The sequence below is a fragment of the Chinchilla lanigera genome, unplaced genomic scaffold (genome assembly GCF_000276665.1).
Source record: "Chinchilla lanigera isolate Chin_1 unplaced genomic scaffold, ChiLan1.0 scaffold00052, whole genome shotgun sequence".
Classification (NCBI taxonomy): Eukaryota; Metazoa; Chordata; class Mammalia; order Rodentia; family Chinchillidae; genus Chinchilla; species Chinchilla lanigera.
This window is the reverse complement of record NW_004955453.1, coordinates 4,020,474-4,037,788: the sequence shown is the minus strand read 5'-3', so window position 1 is coordinate 4,037,788 and position 17,315 is coordinate 4,020,474. Positions and strand designations below refer to the sequence as shown.

The 17,315-nt window shown below is 54.2% G+C and overlaps 2 protein-coding genes and 1 long non-coding RNA gene across 3 annotated transcripts in view; 2 read left to right on the top strand and 1 right to left on the bottom strand.

The window, feature by feature from the left end:
* Ptma (prothymosin, alpha) lies at window positions 1–1,286 on the top strand (the record flags this gene model as incomplete). The annotated part of the gene is given in 4 exon segments (XM_013519995.1): window positions 1–149; window positions 230–323; window positions 408–481; window positions 566–1,286. Coding segments are annotated over 4 exon segments (365 nt in total), but the record flags the coding sequence as incomplete, so codon positions are not given.
* Window positions 1,287–9,488: 8,202 nt separating this feature from the next.
* On the top strand, window positions 9,489–15,451 carry LOC106149793. The gene is made up of 3 exons (XR_001236188.1): window positions 9,489–9,867; window positions 10,249–10,357; window positions 15,323–15,451. It is a non-coding gene; the product is annotated as an uncharacterized LOC106149793 (long non-coding RNA).
* The window catches only part of Pde6d (phosphodiesterase 6D, cGMP-specific, rod, delta), a 32,536-nt gene continuing 28,314 nt past the window's right edge, over window positions 13,094–17,315 (bottom strand). Inside the window, exons 2-5 of the mRNA XM_005395388.2 lie at window positions 16,568–16,656; window positions 16,025–16,150; window positions 15,458–15,563; window positions 13,094–13,539 (exon numbers count right to left, since the gene is read on the bottom strand). Of these exons, the coding sequence (XP_005395445.1) occupies window positions 13,458–13,539; window positions 15,458–15,563; window positions 16,025–16,150; window positions 16,568–16,656 (403 nt within the window). The 3' untranslated portion in view covers window positions 13,094–13,457. The remainder of the gene's footprint in view (window positions 13,540–15,457; window positions 15,564–16,024; window positions 16,151–16,567; window positions 16,657–17,315) is intronic.

Sequence of the window (17,315 nt, the reverse complement as noted above, 5' to 3'; positions counted from 1 at the left end):
CGGGCGCAGGTGGCCGGGCGACAGCTCTGCCGCGCCGGCTCCGGCCCGCGCCTAACCGCGCCCCGCTTCCCTCCAAGGACCTGAAGGAGAAGAAGGAGGTAGTGGAGGAGGCGGAGAACGGCAGAGACGCCCCCGCCAACGGCAACGCTGTGAGTGCGCGGGCGGCGGCCGGGGCTGGACGGGACGGGTCGGGCGGGACGGGCGGGGCTGACGCCGGGGTTCCGTGCAGAACGAGGAGAATGGCGAGCAGGAGGCCGACAACGAGGTAGACGAAGAGGAGGAGGAGGGCGGCGAGGAGGAGGAGGAAGAGGAGGAAGGCGACGGTGAGTACCGGCCGGGGCGGGAGCGGGGGTGCGGGCACGGCGCCCGGGAGGGCGGGCGGCGGCTCACCGGCCCGGTCCTTGCAGGTGAGGAGGAGGACGGGGACGAGGACGAGGAGGCCGAGGCAGCTACGGGCAAGCGGGCGGCGGAGGACGACGAGGTAGGTCGGGGCGCGGCGCGGGGGCCAGGGCCGGGGGGCAGAGGGCGCGGGCGGCCGGTGACACGCGCGCCTCTGCCCTCCCAGGACGACGACGTGGACACCAAGAAGCAGAAGACCGACGAGGATGACTAGACAGCAGAAAAGGAAAAGTTAAACTAAAAAAGGCCGCCGTGACCTGTTCACCCTCCACTTCCCGTCTCAGAATCTAAACGTGGTCACCTTCGAGTAGAGAGGCGCCCGCCGCCGCGGCAGCGCCACCGCAGACGACACCGCTCTCCACGCCCCACGAAACCACACGCGAATTTGCAACAGGGAGGAAAAACCAAAACTTCCAAGGCCCTGCTTTTTTTCTTAAAAGTACTTTAAAAAGGAAAATTTGTTTGTATTTTTTATTTACATTTTATATTTTTGTACATATTGTTAGGGGTCAGCCAGTTTTGATGATCGCGGATGACCAAACCAGCCTTCCGGAGCGTTCTGTCCTACTTCCGACTTTACTTGTGGTGTGACCATGTTCATTATAATCTCAAAGGAGAAAAAAAACCTTGTAAAAAAAGCAAAAACAACAACAAAAAAACAATCTTATTCCGAGCATTCCAGTAACTTTTTTTGTGTATGTACTTAGCTGTACTATAAGTAGTTGGTTTGTATGAGATGGTTAAAAAGGCCAAAGATAAAAGGTTTCTTTTTTTCCTTTTTTTGTCTATGAAGTTGCTGTTTATTTTTTTGGCCTGTTTGATGTATGTGTGAAACAATGTTGTCCAACAATAAACCGGAATTTTATTTTGCTGAGTTGTTCTAACAAGGCTGTGTCCCGCCTGGTTCTTCTGTGTTGGCTCCTTCGGGGTCTTAGGGAGGTGGGAGAATCTCTGGGTTCAGGGGCTTGATGTTATTTAGGGCCGGGCAGTGACTCGTGTTGGTGGTTGTGGTTGAGCCGCAGCCGGCTTTTTTGAGACAGTCTCTAGGCTGGCCTCCAACGCTTGCAGTCCACCTGTCTCAGCCTCCTGAGTGGTGGGATTATAGGTGTGTGCCTCCACACCTGGCTGTGCTGCTGGCCACCCAGGTTGGGGGCCGGGGAAGTGGGGGCTGCTCTCCAGTTCGGCTCCTGCCGATGGTCCCAAGCACCTTCCCCGTTTGAAAACTTGGCAGTGCCGTGCGTGGGCTCTGGAGATGTAGGTTGGGCGGAATGGGGCGCACCCATGAGCAGGAGCCCATGGGGCAGGAGCTTTGCGCCACCTAGCGGTGCCCTCTGGCGGTAGCGCGGGCCCTGGGGCGGGCCCCTGTTGGAAGTCCCGCAGTTTCCCGCACCCGGCCATGGGAAGTGGCAGGGGATGATGGGGCTCCCAGGCGGCAGCGGAGATGGGGCCGCTGCCGCCCCTCAGAGGGACCGTGGTGTGGAGTGTCCGTATGCTGGCCACGCAGGGTCACCCGCACCTTTCGGTGCATTCGCGTGGGAGGTCGGGGACACGGCTATCATGAGAAACCGCCTAGCCCTCCAGCTTCCTGCTCACAGTGGCTACCACCCCCCTCTGCCCCTGTCCTCGTCCTGAGGCCCCACCCACTGCACTAGAGTCCTCTCCAGACACCCACGGTCCCGGGAGGGGCCTGGAGCTAGGGCAGGCTTGTAATGCCAGGTCCTGTACTCCAGGCTGAGGCAGGAGGGTCCTGGGCAAGACCCTGCCTCCAAAAATAAAGAGGCCGAGGCCCTAATTTCAATCCCCAGCACCCACAAAAAACAAAAACAGAAAACCCCAGGATATTTATTTACAGTTCCATAGTGTTCAGCCACCTTGGTGCTTACATACACTGCACACTTCGCGGGCCATGGACAGGGGAACGTATGGTAACTAAGGAGGGCTTCCCTGGCGAGAGGGCATTGAGGGGACCTTAGGAGAGGGAGCAGCAAGTCTTATCCGGCACCCCAGGAAGGACGGTCGGAGCTCGGCCACAGCTACGTTAATGGGGGCCTCAAGCGCCTCTTCTGCAAAATGGGGACAATCGTGTGGGCCGCAAGTCTGCCTGGCTGCCTTCCCAGTCTCCCTTGACCAGCGGTTCCAGCGGCCACCCCTCGCCGCAGCAGAGGTTTGGCCTGGAACTGCCCTGGCCGCTCCCAGAACACACTGTGCCCTAGTCCGGAGCGTAGCACACGGCCTGGGAACCTGCCAGTGGTTCCCGGCGACCTTGATCTCCCACTCCCCACGTCTCCTCCCTTGGCCAGGCCAGGGCCGCCCCAGGTTGGAGGATTAGCAGGGGACGGGCGCCCTCTGGTGGCCTAGGAGGGCGCCGCGGTCCGCTGCAGTCCTGGAAATAGTCGTTTCGTGGGCCCTCTGCTCTCCTCGGCCACCAGCCCTTCCTCTCCGCGCCAACGCGGGCCAGACACGAGAGCGTCGTCCCCGTGCCTTCCCTCAGGACAGCCAGGTTCCATTCCAGGGCCAGAGCGGTCTCCGGGGTGCCTCCGCGGGATCAGGGGTCAGCCTGGCTTCCGGTCGCTGGGTCCCCAGAGCATGGCACCGTGGCCGTGTTCAGACGCCCCGGGCGTGGCAGATCCCAGGGCCTCCCGAGAGCAGCCCCTGGGGACAGATGGGCCGTGGCTCCGGACTCCGCACATCCTCCTCGCTGGGGACAGAGTCCCCCAGCCTGCTGCTCCGGGGCCCCGCGGGCCGATGCCAGAGTCCTGGCTGTGGGCCCGGCTGCGCCTCAGTCCCGGCCACTCCGTGGTCTCCTGAGGACAGCTGCCTCGCGACACCCCCACACTGCTGCCCAGCAGCCCAGGCCAAGACACAGGTGCGCGCACAGCTGTCCCTGGTGGCCCTCCTCTCCCGAGACTTCGCCGCCAGCGCTGCTGCCCATGGTGACGAGAGAGCCAGGTGGTCACCTGCGACAGCCCCATCTTAATGCCGCGTGCAGGGCGCAGCCCTCAGACTCTCGGGCCTGAGCAGATGCCTACAGCAATCAGCAGGAAGGCACAGGGGACATCTGCTGTGTTTGCCACCAACTGCCATCCCTCGCTGTCGTCTTGGGAACGGTCACCAGAAGCACTGTCCAGCTTCCCTCTACCAGAAGTTCCCTGCTTGCGCTCTCCAGCACTGGAACCTGTGACTGGGCTCTGGCCAATCAGCGCCTGGAGGGCCCTGGCCACTCTGATTGGCTGAGGTAGCACCTGACTACAGTCATCCAATCAGGGTGAGTCCCTGGATCCACGCTGGGAAGGATGAAGGACGCTAGCTCTGTCTTTTTCTATTGGTGCTGGGGATTGAACCCAGGGCCTCATGCATGCTAGGAAAGTGTTCTACCACTCTAGCTACATCCCTTGCTTAAATGTTGGGTTCCCCCCCCCCCCCTTGGGGACTTAATTTTAAAAGACTGAAATGCTAAAACCAGGTGTGGTGGCCCATGCCTGTCATCCCAGCACTCTGGAGGCTGAGGCAGGAGGATCGCTGTGAGTCTGAGGCTGGCCTGGGCTACAAAATGAGTTCAAGGCCAGCTTGAACCACATAGTGTCTCAAAAGACAAAAAAATTAAAAATAAATAAATAAGTAAATAAAAACCAAAGAGACCAAGAAGCCAAGGCTGCAGGTCACTCCAAGAAGAGCAGAGCTGAGCTAGAGGAAGAGGAACCTCAAGTTCTGGTGTCACTCAGTCCTGAGTCCCACTGAGCCCGAAGCTGGGTGGATCTCTGGGCTTCTCAGCCATCCAGTCCTAGCAGTCCGGTTCCGAGTGGGTTTTCTGTTGCCTGTAACTGAAAGGGTCCCCCCTAGTAAGAAGAGGGGGAATTCAGGGCTCCAACAGCGGCACGGTGAGGACTGGGCATGGGGCCCCTTTCTGGCTGTGGTTTCCCAATCAGGAGGCGCACAGCAGGGACCTGGTGGCAGAGTCCTGCCTGGGACTGCCTGCCAGTGGGCGCGGGCCCAGGGCAGCCACCTCCCTCTGTCCTGTCTCCAGGCCGCAGCAGCCCGTGGCGTTCCTGTCTGAACCGCTCTGTGCTTGGAGGCTGCCGCAGATGGGCTGAGACCCCACCTCCGTCAGGCAGCCTGGAGCCTCTGTCCAAGCCCTGCCTGAGGAGCAGGAGGTGGGACTGTCCTCTTGCTAGGTGACTGCACAAGGATTTTCTTTCTTTTTTTCTTCCTTCCTTTCTTTCCCTCTCTCTCTCTCTCTCCCTCCCTCCCTCCTTCCTTCCTCTCTCTCTCTGAGACAGGATCTTGCTACATAGTTCAGACTGCCTTAAACTCACTATGTAGCTCAGGCTGGTTTCAAACTCACTGCACTCCTCCTCCCTCAGCATCCCAAGTGCTGGGATTACAGGGGTGTGCCACACCTCCCAGTTTATGACACGGTTCTTTCTGCAGGATTCACTGGGCCTTGGACAGACGGGGCGCTGAGCCACCCAGAGGAAGGTTTAACGCACTGCCCTCTCAGAATTTACGTGACCTGTGTTTTTTTCAGTAGAGCCTGTTAAATCAGGAAGGACCCTGGTGTTCACAAAGAGCTGATCTTGCACTGCACAGACCCCCAGCAAGGCTCAGGCGAATTTACCGGTCTAAACAGATGGGGACTCCTCTCTGGGCCAGTTCCTATCATGGGGGTTCCCGAGGCGGCTGCCCTTGGCTAAGGAGGTCCCTGGTACCACAGGTGAGGGGACGGCAAGTGGTAAAGACTAGGAATCCTGGGCCAGGGATGTAGCTCAGCGGCACAGCGCCTGCCTAGCAAGCACAAGGTCATGAGTTCGATTCCCTGTACAAAAAAAAAAAAAAAAAAAAAAAAAAAGACTAGGAATCTTTCTGGAAACCATTTGAGCATCTAGGAAGATCCAAGAACTCTGTACACTTACTTTGGAGCTAGTGATTCCACTGCCAAGCCGCACCCTAGGGAGCCAGCCAGGACCCCTGAGGAAGGTTCTGGAGCCAGCTGTCCGGCTGCTCTCCGCAGGAAGCAGGGGGGACAACTGGGGGCTCAGTGGGTACAACCAGGGTCACAGACAACTTTGTGTTTGGTACCGGGAATCAAACTCAGGACCTTGTGCTTGCCAGGCAGGCGCTGTGCCTCTGAGCTACATCCCTGGCCCATGGAAAACTTTGAAGATTATCTTTACATACAGGGAAGCATCCAGCCCCATCTTTCGGCCTCAAGCCCTTGCCTAGCACTGTCTCTAGAAGTAGCTCTTTTGCTGCAAGTTTTCTTTCTTTCTTTCATCTATTTGTGTTTTTTTGTTTTGTTTTTTGGTTTCTTTGAGACAGGGTCTCACTCTGTTGCTCAGGCTGGCCTCAAACTTGCAGTGATGTTCCTGCAATTGTCCACCTGGGCAATTTGGTGAGACCCTGTCTCAAAAACACAAAAGAATTGTGTGTGGAATGAATCTGATCATAAAGAATACAGAAAAATCAAGAATTCAACAGGCTAGGCATGGTGGCGCACGCCTGTAATCCCAGCACTCGGGTGGGTGAGGCAGGAGGATCATTGTGAGTTTGAGACCAGCCTGGGCTACAAAGTGAGCTCAAGGCCAGCCTGAACTGCATAGTGAGACTCTGTCTCAAAAAAAAAAAAAAAAAAAAAAAAAAAAAGAATTCAACAGTTCCATCCACCATGCTGTCACCTCTCGGTGATAGAATTATAACTTTTCTTTTCTTTTTTTTTGTTTTTTCTCTGGTACCGGGAACCGAACTCACGACCTTGCGCTTGCCAGGCAGGCGCTTTGCCACTGAGCTAAATCCCCAGCCCTGTTTTGTTTTGTTTTTGACAACAGGAATTGAACTCAGGACTTTGCGCTTGCCAGGCAGGCGCTTTGCCACTGAGCTAAATCCCCAGCCCTGTTTTGTTTTGTTTTTGACAACAGGAATTGAACTCAGGACTTTGCGCTTGCCAGGCAGGCGCTATGGCACTGAGCTCTCTCCCTGGCCTGAACTTTCTTCTTTAAGGGTCAGTTTTTTTTGTTTGTTTGTTTGTTTTTTAATGGATCTCATTTTTTACCCAGCTTGATCTTGAACTTGTGGGTTTAAGCCATCCTCCTGCCTCAGCCTCTCCTAAGTAGCTGAGACTATAGGCATGTGTCACCATGTCAGGCTGTTTTCTAAAATTTTCAATGAGCATATGGACTTCATCAAGGAAAACAAAAAAAAGAGAAGGGAAGAAAGGGTGGGAGAGAAGGAAGTCAAAAACAAGCAAACAAGCAAAGAATTAAAAAAAGCAAGATAGCCGGGGATATAGCTCAGTGGCACAAGTGCCTGCCTGGCAAGTGCAAGGTCCTGAGTTCAATTCCCAGTACAAAAAAAAAAAAAAAAAGTAAGATAGCAATCTGTGTGTCCCTTTGGACTCTTTTGATTGAAAACTGGTTTATGAAAAAAGTAACAATAACACCGGTGTGGTGGTGTTGTAAGCCTATAGTCCTAGCACTCAGGAGGCTGAGGCAGGAGAATCTCTGTGAGTTCCCAGCCAGCTTGGACTATGACTGTCTCAAACAATAAACAACTTAAAAAGGGAATTTGTTCTGAGAGGTCTGGGTTTGGGTCCAGTGAGGGTGAATGTCCCAGCCTGTAAGTGCAGTCTGCTGGCCTTATTCTGTCAGTGTCACAGCTACTGTGAAGCATGGTGACTGCTGTTCTGTGTTCTCTGAGCCTAGCGTGTGGCACAGGACAGCAGGGATGGGTGAGTTCGAGGGGTTTTGGAGCTAGGGGACAATATGGTGGAGAGGATGCTGTGGGGTGGGACAAAGGCTGTGTCCCTGCGCCATCACTGGGTGGCTTTGAGCAAGGGCGTTTGTTCTACAGATCCAGCTGGAAGCTCAAGATCAAGGTCCTCCAGGCTCTGGTGACAGCTCCTCGATTACCTTGCTGCTGTGTCTTCCCCGGAAGGAGCACCCAGCATCCTGACACTGTCGCCTTAGGGATTAGGGTTTTAACACGAATTTGGGAGGGACATAAACCTTGAGACCACATGGGGGCAGGAGCTGGGAGTGTGGTGGGGGGGACAGAAGGCACGCGGTGGGCGGTGGAGGGGGCAGTGGGGACTGGTGGGGACTGCTCAGGCCCTACCCGAACCACAAAGAAACTTGACATTTCAGCAGTTGGAAGCCCTGCCTGTAATCCCAGGATTTGATCTGAAAGGTTGAGGCAGGAGGATTGCAAGTTTGAATCCCAGCTGGACCACTTGGTGAGACCCCCGTCTCAAAATAAAGACTGCAAAAGGCCAGGGTTGTATCTCAGTGGTGCAGCACCCCTGGGCTGTCCCCCAGGGCTAAGAAAATAAACAAACCAAATTTTCCAGTGTGAGCTGGCTGTGAGGCCAAGAGGTGATTTAACAACGGGCTTCTGGGAAGGGCTGGGGGTTGCTGCCGTGGAGTGTGTTTGTCCTCCATAGAAACTGTGGCTGTTGAATTCAGTGCCACCTGACCTTTGTAGCTCAGAAATGCTTGAAGATCACTATAATCATAAAACTATTTCAGTATCATAAAATATCTTTCTTTTTGGAGACAGGGTCTCACTATATAGCTTTGAACTTGCCATGATCCTCCTGCCTCAGCCTCCCAAATGCTGGGGTTACAGGTGTGCACCACCACACCCATCATCTTTTTTGGCATGGAGGGTGGTCTCACTATGTTGTCCAGGCTTGTTTTGGGCTCCTGGGCTCAAGCAATCCTCCTGCCTCAGCCTCCAGAGTAGCTGGAAGTACAGGTTTGTGCCATGGTGTCTAGTAAAATGTCTATTCTTAAGTAAGTCCACCTTTATTTTTTTAGAATCATCGTAGAAAAACTGGCTATAACTTTGACCTAATTTTACCAAATGAATTGGGATTTTTTTTTTTTTTTGCACCGGGAATTGAACTCAGGACCCTGTGCTTGCCAGGCAGGCATTTGTGCCACTGAGCTATATCCCTGGCCGAGACAGGGTCTTGCTATGCAGTTCAGGCTGGCCTTGAGCTCCAGGCTGGTCGTGAACTTGCAATGACCCTCCTGCCTCAGCCTCCCGAGTGCTGGGGTTACAGGTGTGCGCCACCACACCCAGCTGGAGATTGCTGCTAAATACAAGAACATACATAGCATGTCTGATATGAAGTTCAGTCTTCAGCAATGCCCTCCCCAACTGGTAGTCATCTGATGGAAGAAATCTGGATTCCTTTCCTTTCAAGACAGGCTCTCGCTATGTAGCCTAGGCTGGCCTTGAACTCACAGTGATTCTCCTGCCTCAGCCTTCCTAGTGGTGAGATGACAGGTGTGTGCCACCACACCTATCATATTCCTTTTCAAATTTTGAGTCTTGCTAAATTGCCCAGCCTGGGTTTGAACTTATAATCTCCCTGCTGTAGCTTCCCAGAGTGCTGGGAATACTGGTGTGTCCCACTACACTTGGCTAGATTATTAGGATTCTAAGGTTAATTAAGGAGTAGACCCCAAGTATATAATATGCCTGGCCAAAGAAGCACTATAAAAGAAAGGAAATGAGCAGGGCACTTGTGGTACATGCCTATAATCTTAGCACTCTGAGAGGCTGAGACAGGAAGATCCCAAATTCCCAGCATGGGTAACTTAATGACTTCGAGAGACCCTGTCTCAAAATAAAAAATAAAGAAATGGCTAGGGATGCAGCTCAGTGCAGGTGCCGTGTTCCTCACCCAGGACTGAAAAGAAAGAAAACGAAAAGCATTCTCCAGTCCATATTACCATGAACAGTAAAATGCAACCTTAAATTCTGTAAGGAGGCAGACTAATCATCTACAGTTTGATTACACGGGATGCCCTGTGTTCGATAAAATAATTCAGATAGTAAATAAATAAATAAAAAATCAAGGACGGATGTGGCAGTGTACACCTGTAATCCCAGCATTCAGGAGGCTGAGGCAGGAGGATCACTGTGAGTTCGAGACCAGCCTGGGCTACAAAGTGAGCTCAAGGCCAGCCTGAACTGCATAGTGAGACCCTGTCTCAAAAAGATAAAAAAAATTCAGATAACACTGTGTACTATAACTTAGACAAAAAAGAAAGTAACAGTTATAATCTATGTTAAACATACAACTGGCAATGATTGGGCTTATCTTCCCCTAATGGAGAAGAGCTGCTCAGGGGACAGCTTCAGTAAGTCACGCCGCTTACGGAGCCTCTCGCAGCCTGCAGGCGTCGCCCTTCCCTCTGAACTCATCTCCGCGCAGGCGCAGGAATGCGAGGGTGACCCCGGAGCCCGAGCCCAGTGCAGGCCGGAAGTGGGTGGTGGCTCTGGCTATGGGGGGCGGTGACGTTGTGTCCGAGCCTCACACAGGTGAATCTGACAACTACCACACTCCACAGGCCCCAGCTCTCTGTGCTCACAGCAAGCCTAGAAGCTCAGGGAGTTTTCGCAGCGCAGCCCGGCCGGAGAACGCTTAGCTTCGCTCCTAAGCAAGTGGTCCAAACAACTTGTCAGGTGTTTTCATCCGAATTCTTTTCTTTTCTTTTTTCTTTTCTTTTCTTTTTTCTTCTCTTTTCTTTCTTCTCTCTCTCTTCCTTTTTTTTTTCTTTTTCTTGAGACAAGGTTTCGCTGTGTAGTCAGGCTGGCTTTCAATTCACGGCAATCCTCCTGCCTCAGCCTCCCGAGTACTGAGACTTCAGGCTTGTGCCAACCCATCTGGCACTCATTTCATTTTTAAACCCCGTGAGTGGCAACGGAATGCCACCCGCGAGCGAGCGAGCGCAGCAATGGGCCCTTGGGATGGGTCGGACGGCCACGCCCACTTCTAATGCACGCACCCTTCTCTCGGGCCCCTCCCTCTCTGTCCCTGAGACGTCGGGGGCCTGATTTCCCCAGGTGCTTCCTGGAGCAACGCGTTGAGCGGCCGCTGCTGGGACGCGGCCACTTCCAGTTAACCGAACAGATGCTGCTTCCTTTGAAAACGAAGGAGGCCCCGGCACCTCCGGTAAGTGGCGTGAACAGTTTGGGAACCGACAGCGACCAGCAGCTGAGTCTCCTGGCCCAGTGCTCCTGGGCCCCTTGCAGCTGCGGTGGGAGCCAGTGCGGTCTTCACTCCTGCCTCACCTGGCTGGGGCCTGAAGCTGGGCGACAGCCGCCAGCTCACCGGCTCGAAGGCCTAGGAACCACCTGCGTGGGCTGCTAGGCTGGCCCTGGCCACTCCCTACCTTCCGCCCATGGCAGGGGACGGTGGGGCGCAGTGGCCGTCCTGAGTGGGCACAGGGCCAGGTAGGTGGAGGCCACACTGTCCCCATCCTGGAAGCCGGGCTTCCCTGGGGCTCTGCCCTCCCGGGCCCCTGCTCCTGCCCTGTCCTCCTCCGCTCTGTCCCGTCCCAGCAGAGTGCGCCCGGGCGGTGGGCAGCCAGTCTCTTCCCTGCGTGGTGCTCGCTATATTAAAAAGTGCTCAGGAAACAGGTGTGAGTGAAGCCAGGAGAGGTGGCACACACCGATGGGCCCAGCACTGTGGGAGGCTGAGGCAGGAGAATCACAAGTTTGAGTAGCCAGCTTGGGCAACTGGACCCCGTCTCAAAATTAAATAAGTAAGTGAGTCTATGGATTATACACGTGTGCCACAAAGCTGGGCTTTTTTAAAAATGATTTTTTGCTGTGCTGGGTAGGGATCAACTTAGAGCCTTGGGCATGCTGCACGCCTGCTCACACCCCTGCACGGCTGGGAGCCCCAGCAGCCGCGGTGCCCCCCACTTGCGCAGGGTTCTACAGCTGGCTCCTTGCTGGCTCCTCCCTCTCCCAGCCGCAAGGTGCCAATGCTCAAGGATGGGAGAGACATCAGAACCCGAGGCTGCGCGATTTCTCCCCAGCAGCCAGAGAACAACCTGGCGGGGAGGAGGCACACAGTACGCTCTAGGAGCTTTCTTCCTCCGTTAAAACACGTGCAGGCGCCCGCCGTCCCCGAGGGGTCTGGGGCGAAGACATGGATGGTTCCAAGAAGGAAGGAGCTGTGTCCGCTCCGAGAAAGGACATGGTGTTTTAAGGAAGCAAAAGGAAAGTTTGACTCACTTTTTTGTGCTGAGAACTGAACCCCAAGTTTTCAGATGAGGTATCTACAGCTCTTGTTTTTTATTTTGACCACAGGGTTTTTGCTAAGTCACTAAGTTGCTCAGGCTGGGCTACAACTTGTGATCATCCTGCCTCAACCTCCCAGGGTGCTGGGAATACAAGTGTGCACCTCTACCTGACTTTCTTTTGCTTTTTTTTTTTTTTGTCTTTTTGAGACAGGGTTGCACTATGCAGTTCAGGCTGGCCTTGAGCTCATTTTTGTAGCCCAGGCTGGTCTCAAACTCTAAATGATTCTCCTGCCTCAGCCTCTCCGGTGCTAGGATTACAGGCGTGCGCCACCACGCCCGGCTCTTGCCTTTCCTTTGAATGGCACTCAGCTCCAGCCTTCACCCTCATTTTGATCACACCTTCTAAAGACACTTCCGAAAAGAGCACTTCCACGACTGCTTCAGAGCCGTGGGAATGATGGGCTGAGTGTGTTCAAAGCAATGAGTATTTTGAAGGAGATTAATGGCAATGTGTCTTTTGTGACAATAATTTTTTTTTTTTTTTTTTTTTTTTTTTTGACAGGGTCTCACTACACAGTTCAGGCTGGCCTTGAACTCACTTTGTAGCCCAGGCTGGTCTCAAAGTTGCAATGATCCTCCTGCCTCAGCTGCCAGAGTGCTGGGATTACAGGCGTGTGCCGCCATGCCTGGCTTGTTTTTTCTTTTTGAGACAGGGTCTTGGTACGCAGTTCAGGCTGGCCTTGAACTCATTATGTAGCCCAGGCTGGTCTCGAACTCACGATGATCCTTCTGCCTCATCCTCCAGTGCTGGGATTACAGGCATGTGCCACCACACCACAAGACACCTGGCCAGATTTGGGGAGCATGCCTGTAACCCTAGCATGGGGGAGGCTGAGGCAGGAGGATTGTGAGTTCCAGGTCAGCCTGGGCTACATAGTGAGTTCAGGGCCAGCTTGGATGACACAGTGAGACACTGTCTCAAAAAAACAAAACAAAAGAAAAGAGCTTTTGAAGACAGTGATGCAGCACGAGGGACAGAAGCATCTCTGAAGGATGGTGTACGCACACAAACACAGCCTCGTCCACATTTTCTCTTCACACTCAAAGCCAGGTTCCGGACGGAGAGCAGGAACTTGGGGCAGGGGCCACACCAGAGAGACTGCCCTCTCCAGGGCGCGTCCTGGCCTCTGGCCTCACAGTTGCTGCTCTGGTTACCAGAAAACTTTTTGGAGACAGGGACTCTGTAGCACAGGCTGGCCTCCCACTTGAGATCTTCCTGCCTCAGCCTCCTGAGTGCTGGTATCATGGGTGTGTGCCACCATGCTGGGCTCTCAGGAAACTTTTAAGGGTTGGCATTTATGAAGGCTCTAGAGCCGACGGCACTGAGAGGTGAGTCCTGCCTTTCCCTCTCGCATCAGACCCGAAAGCACTGGGGATGTGATGCCTGCTGCAGCCCCTGGGCCGTGTGCCCCCATTTCTGGCTCCAGATGGCATTCGGGGAGGCGCAGCTGAGCGCTGGGGACACGGAGACAGAGGGACAGGGGGCCGAGTTGGCTTCTGGAGCCCCAGCCCCGCGAGCTGCTCAGTCCCCTCCTGCCCACGCGAGGGCAGCGGCACTGCTGGACGGGGGGCGGAAGCAGTGCATGTGCAGACACGGCGCTCTTTAATTCATGTTTTAATTACATTATGAAACAATAATATCACAGTCTATTGTACAAGTTAAATGTATGAGAATGTACGAAATAGAAATGGTAGGAAAAAGCTAAACACGGGGCAGAAACGTGAATCTTTCCCAAAACCCAGGGCCGAAGGAAGCCTCAGGTGGAGGGGCCGAGGCAGGGGACGGGGCGGTGGCAGCGAGCAGCAGGGCCACGCCCTCGCTGCCTGGGCGGTCGGCCGGGAGGAACCACCCGGTTACCTGCAGGGCTGGCTGGTCCCGGTCGCTGAGGGGGGCGGGCGATGCGAGGAAAAGGCACAGCCTCCTCCCACGGGCCCCGCTCCGAAGCCACGCGCGTCCTTTGCTCAGACATAGAAAAGTCTCACTCTGGATGTGCTTACGAGAAGGTCGTCGTCAAAAAACTTCGTTTCTATGATAACGTTCCCGCTGCGAGAGGGGACAGGAGAGAGGCCGGGGACAGCACGTGAGCGGGCGTCTCTGCGTCCCCGGGCCGGACCAACCGGCGACACCCAGAACTCAGCTCCAGGCCAGTAACAAACACCCTGGTGCAGAAGGGCTCCAGGCCGTCCTCACTCCAACCCTGCCACCAGCGAGCGCTGCACAAAGCCTTGTGGCCACCCAGGGAGGGGACCATGTTGTCCCCTCAGCACCGACTGGCCGCTCGACTCTGGTAGCTGTGCTCTGTCCCCCTCAAACCACCAGAGCCTGTGTGTCCCCACCCAGGTTGGCCACAGCAGGGGGCGGGCTATCAGAAGCATCTTCCCAGCCACCAGCCCAGGTCTCCTTTCATTGTGATGAAAACTCTATTAAAGAAAAAAAACTATTAGCCGGGCATGGTGGTGCACGCCTGTAATCCCAGCACTCGAGAGGCTGAGGCAAGGGGATCATTGCGAGTTCAAGGCCAACCTGGGCTACGAAGTGAGCTCAAGGCCAGCCTGAACTGCATAGTGCAACCCTGTCTCAAAAAGACAAAAAAAAAGAAAAAGAAAAAGGAAAAAAATTAAAAAGTAAAAAGTAAATAATCTATTTACATATTTGATGTGGATTTCATAAAGGACCATGGAAGGAGGTGATTTGATGTTATATAATAATCTTTAGCCAATTGTCTTTTTAGCCTTTTTTTTGGTGGGGGAAGGGTCTTCCTACATAGTTCAGGCTGGCTTTGAACCCACCATGGAGCCTAGAATTCATGGTAATCCTCCTGCCTCCGCCTCTCGAGTGCTGGTATTACAGGTGTATCATTTTAGAGGAATCAAACTCAAGACCTTGCGCTTGCCAAGCAAGGCCCTATGCCGCTGAGCTATATCCTGACCCCTCCTTTTAAACTTTAAAAACTCTTTCTCTGATCAAATATTCCTTCTGTTTTCCCCTCTATTAATCTGTGGGACTAATTCTTTTTTGTTTGGTGGGAGACTGATTCTCTAGGCTGCACTTAGGGTTAGGGTACCTAAAACTTTTACTGTTGTTGTTCATATGTAGTTCATTTAGCCTGATCTTGAACTCACTGTGTAGCCTAGGCTGCCCTAAACTCATGGTGATCCTCCTGCCTCAGCCTCCTGAGTGTTGGGAGCACAGGTATGCACCACTGCACCCCATAAATTATTATGTTTTGCAGTTTTGGGGATGGAATCCAAGGCCTTGTGCATGCCAGGAAAGCTCTACCACTGAGCTACCCTCTCCTGCAAAATTTTTTTTTGTCTTTTTGAGATAGGGTTTGGCTATGCAGTTCAGGCTGGATTGAACTCACTTTGTAGCCCAGGCTAGCCTTGAACTCTTGGAGGTCCTCCTGCCTCAGCCTCCCAGTTGCTGGGATTACAGGCGTGCACCACCACGCCTGGCTGAAACACTAATATCTTTTCCCAAGAGAAAATGGTAAGTTGCTGATAGTGTGTTTGGACATAGGACAAATTATTTTCTGAGCTGGAAGCCTATAACATTGTAAGTGAGCCCCTGAAAATGTGTAAGCAAGTGTTATCCTCCAGGTCAGCGTCAGGACTGGCAGGTTGTGTTATGGTGACACAGGAAAGCCTGGAGGTGCCAAGTGAGGGCGGGCAGGAGCCTGTCCCCCATGGTCCAGCGGGGCTTCTCCATGAAGAGAGTGATTCTCTGCCCATGGGGAAAGCCTCAGACTGGGGTGGGTGGTCAGGATGCCAGCGGGTGGGTGAGTCAGGAGTCTGGTCTCATCTCTGATTCTTTCTGCCCTGCCCAGCGTTGTTTTTTGCAGGCAGAAGCCCGGCGGTGTAACCGAGGGCACCTGGCCGCCCCTCGCCCACACTCTCGCCTCGCTGTCCACCCTGCCCGACCCTGTGGCCACCGCAGCACTGTGGCGAGGCCTGGCACTCACGTGAGGACGCTGGCAGGCATCATCTGGGACTCGGGGGCGGCCTCTATCAAGGACTGCCAGGTGTTTGTGGAGTTGGGGATCACAAAGCCAAACTCGAAGAACCACTCTGAAGGAGACAGGAACGGCTAGGTGAGCGGGCGGACGCCCTGTCTGAAGTGTAAGGGCTCTTTGTCCCCTTCCTCGTCCTACACCAGCACCACCGAAGGCGCCCTCGGAGCTCAGAGCAGAGGCACCCAGGGGAGGGGCAGCCGAGGGCTGCGGGTGCACAGCAGCTCCTCAGCGGCAGCCTGCACGGGGCTCACACAGGACCGGCGGCCTTTTCGTGGGACTCTCAGTGCCCTGGTCGCTCGAGTCCTGTGACTGTCTGTGGAGCCCTGGGCTAGGCCCTGGCCACACCGCAGAGCTGCATGGGTGCCGGTAGGTCACCAGCCAGGGACCCACGCCTTGCCTTACTTTGTTTTCCCCGGGGTTCTCAGGCTGTGACAAGCCGAGCTGTGAAATGACTGCTTTGCAAGCCCCGCTCCGCCTTCCCGTCCTGCAGAGCTGCTCCGGGAGGGTGGTGAGTACCTTCTAGGCACTGGCCTTTGAAGTAAACCTTTTGTTCCAGGCGGAACTTCTCCATCTGCTCCGCTGAAGAGAAGTTCAGCTCTCGAGACACTGCTTTGCACTTGAGGATTTTCTTGGGAACACGGGCTGATGAGAAAAAGACACGGAACCTCGTTCTGCAGGTTACATTTCAGCTGACCCTGGGCAGCCGTCCGAGGGCTCTCCCAGCCCGCGCTGGCCTGGCCCTCTCCTCAGCACCAGCCCCCTTGCCCTCCCGCCTGCTTGTCTCAGCCACAGGGCTTTCACTGCAGGGAGACAAAAGTGCACATTTTCTTTTGGGCTAAAAGCAGAGATGTTGGTTTGCATGCCTGGCCATGTGCGAAAGCTGAGATGGGTTTTCAGCGTGAGAGGAAGAAATGTAAGGGCCTGACCACAGCAGCAGCAGTGGCCGACTTGTGTCTGCTACCTGAAGCCACCTGCCCCTTTGGTGGCCCTGACTCAGCCCCGGGCCCAGGACCTGCTCTGGCACTGGTCCCAGCCCCGGCGCAGAGAGCCAGAAAGTACCTTCATGCTCCACGCCAGGGACGGACAGGTCTTCGGTTCCCTGCCAGAGAATCTTCCCTGTCTCAGCGTCCCGAAGGTTCATCCAATTGCTGATCAGCGGGATTAAGGAAAGAGAAGGCTGTGGAAGCAGCTCCTAGTCTGTACTCCGGGGTCTCAGAATAGCTCTCCTGACTCTCACATGCTTTTTTTTCCAGTGATATTGGAGAGATGACCAACTCAGGGTCTCATGCATTCGAGGTCCTCTCCCACCCAGCTATGGTCTCTAGGCCTTTGTGTTTTTTTTTGTTTTTTCCTGAGACAGGGTTTCACTATGCTGTTCAGGCTGTCCTTGAACTCACTTTAGCCCAAGCTGGCCTCAACTCGAAGTGGTCCTCCCGCCTCAGCCTCCCGAGTGCTGGGATTACAGGTGTATGCCACCATGCCTGGCTTATTTTTTGTTTTTGTGAGACAGGGTTTTGCTATGTAGCACAGGCTGGTTTTGAACTCACTATGTAGCCCAGGTTGGTCTTAAACTTGCCACTATCCTCCTGGCTTCAGCCTCCCAAGTGCTGGAATTACAGGCATGCTCCATTATGCCCCAAGGGCTAAAGATTTTTAAAATTTATTTTTATTTTAAAATTTTATTTATGTATGTATTTATTTGTGAGACAGGGTCTCACTAAGTAACTAGGCTGGCCCTGAGCCCAGGCTGGCCTCATACTTGTGATCAGCCTCGGCCTCCCAAGTGCTAGGATTATAGGTCTGTGCC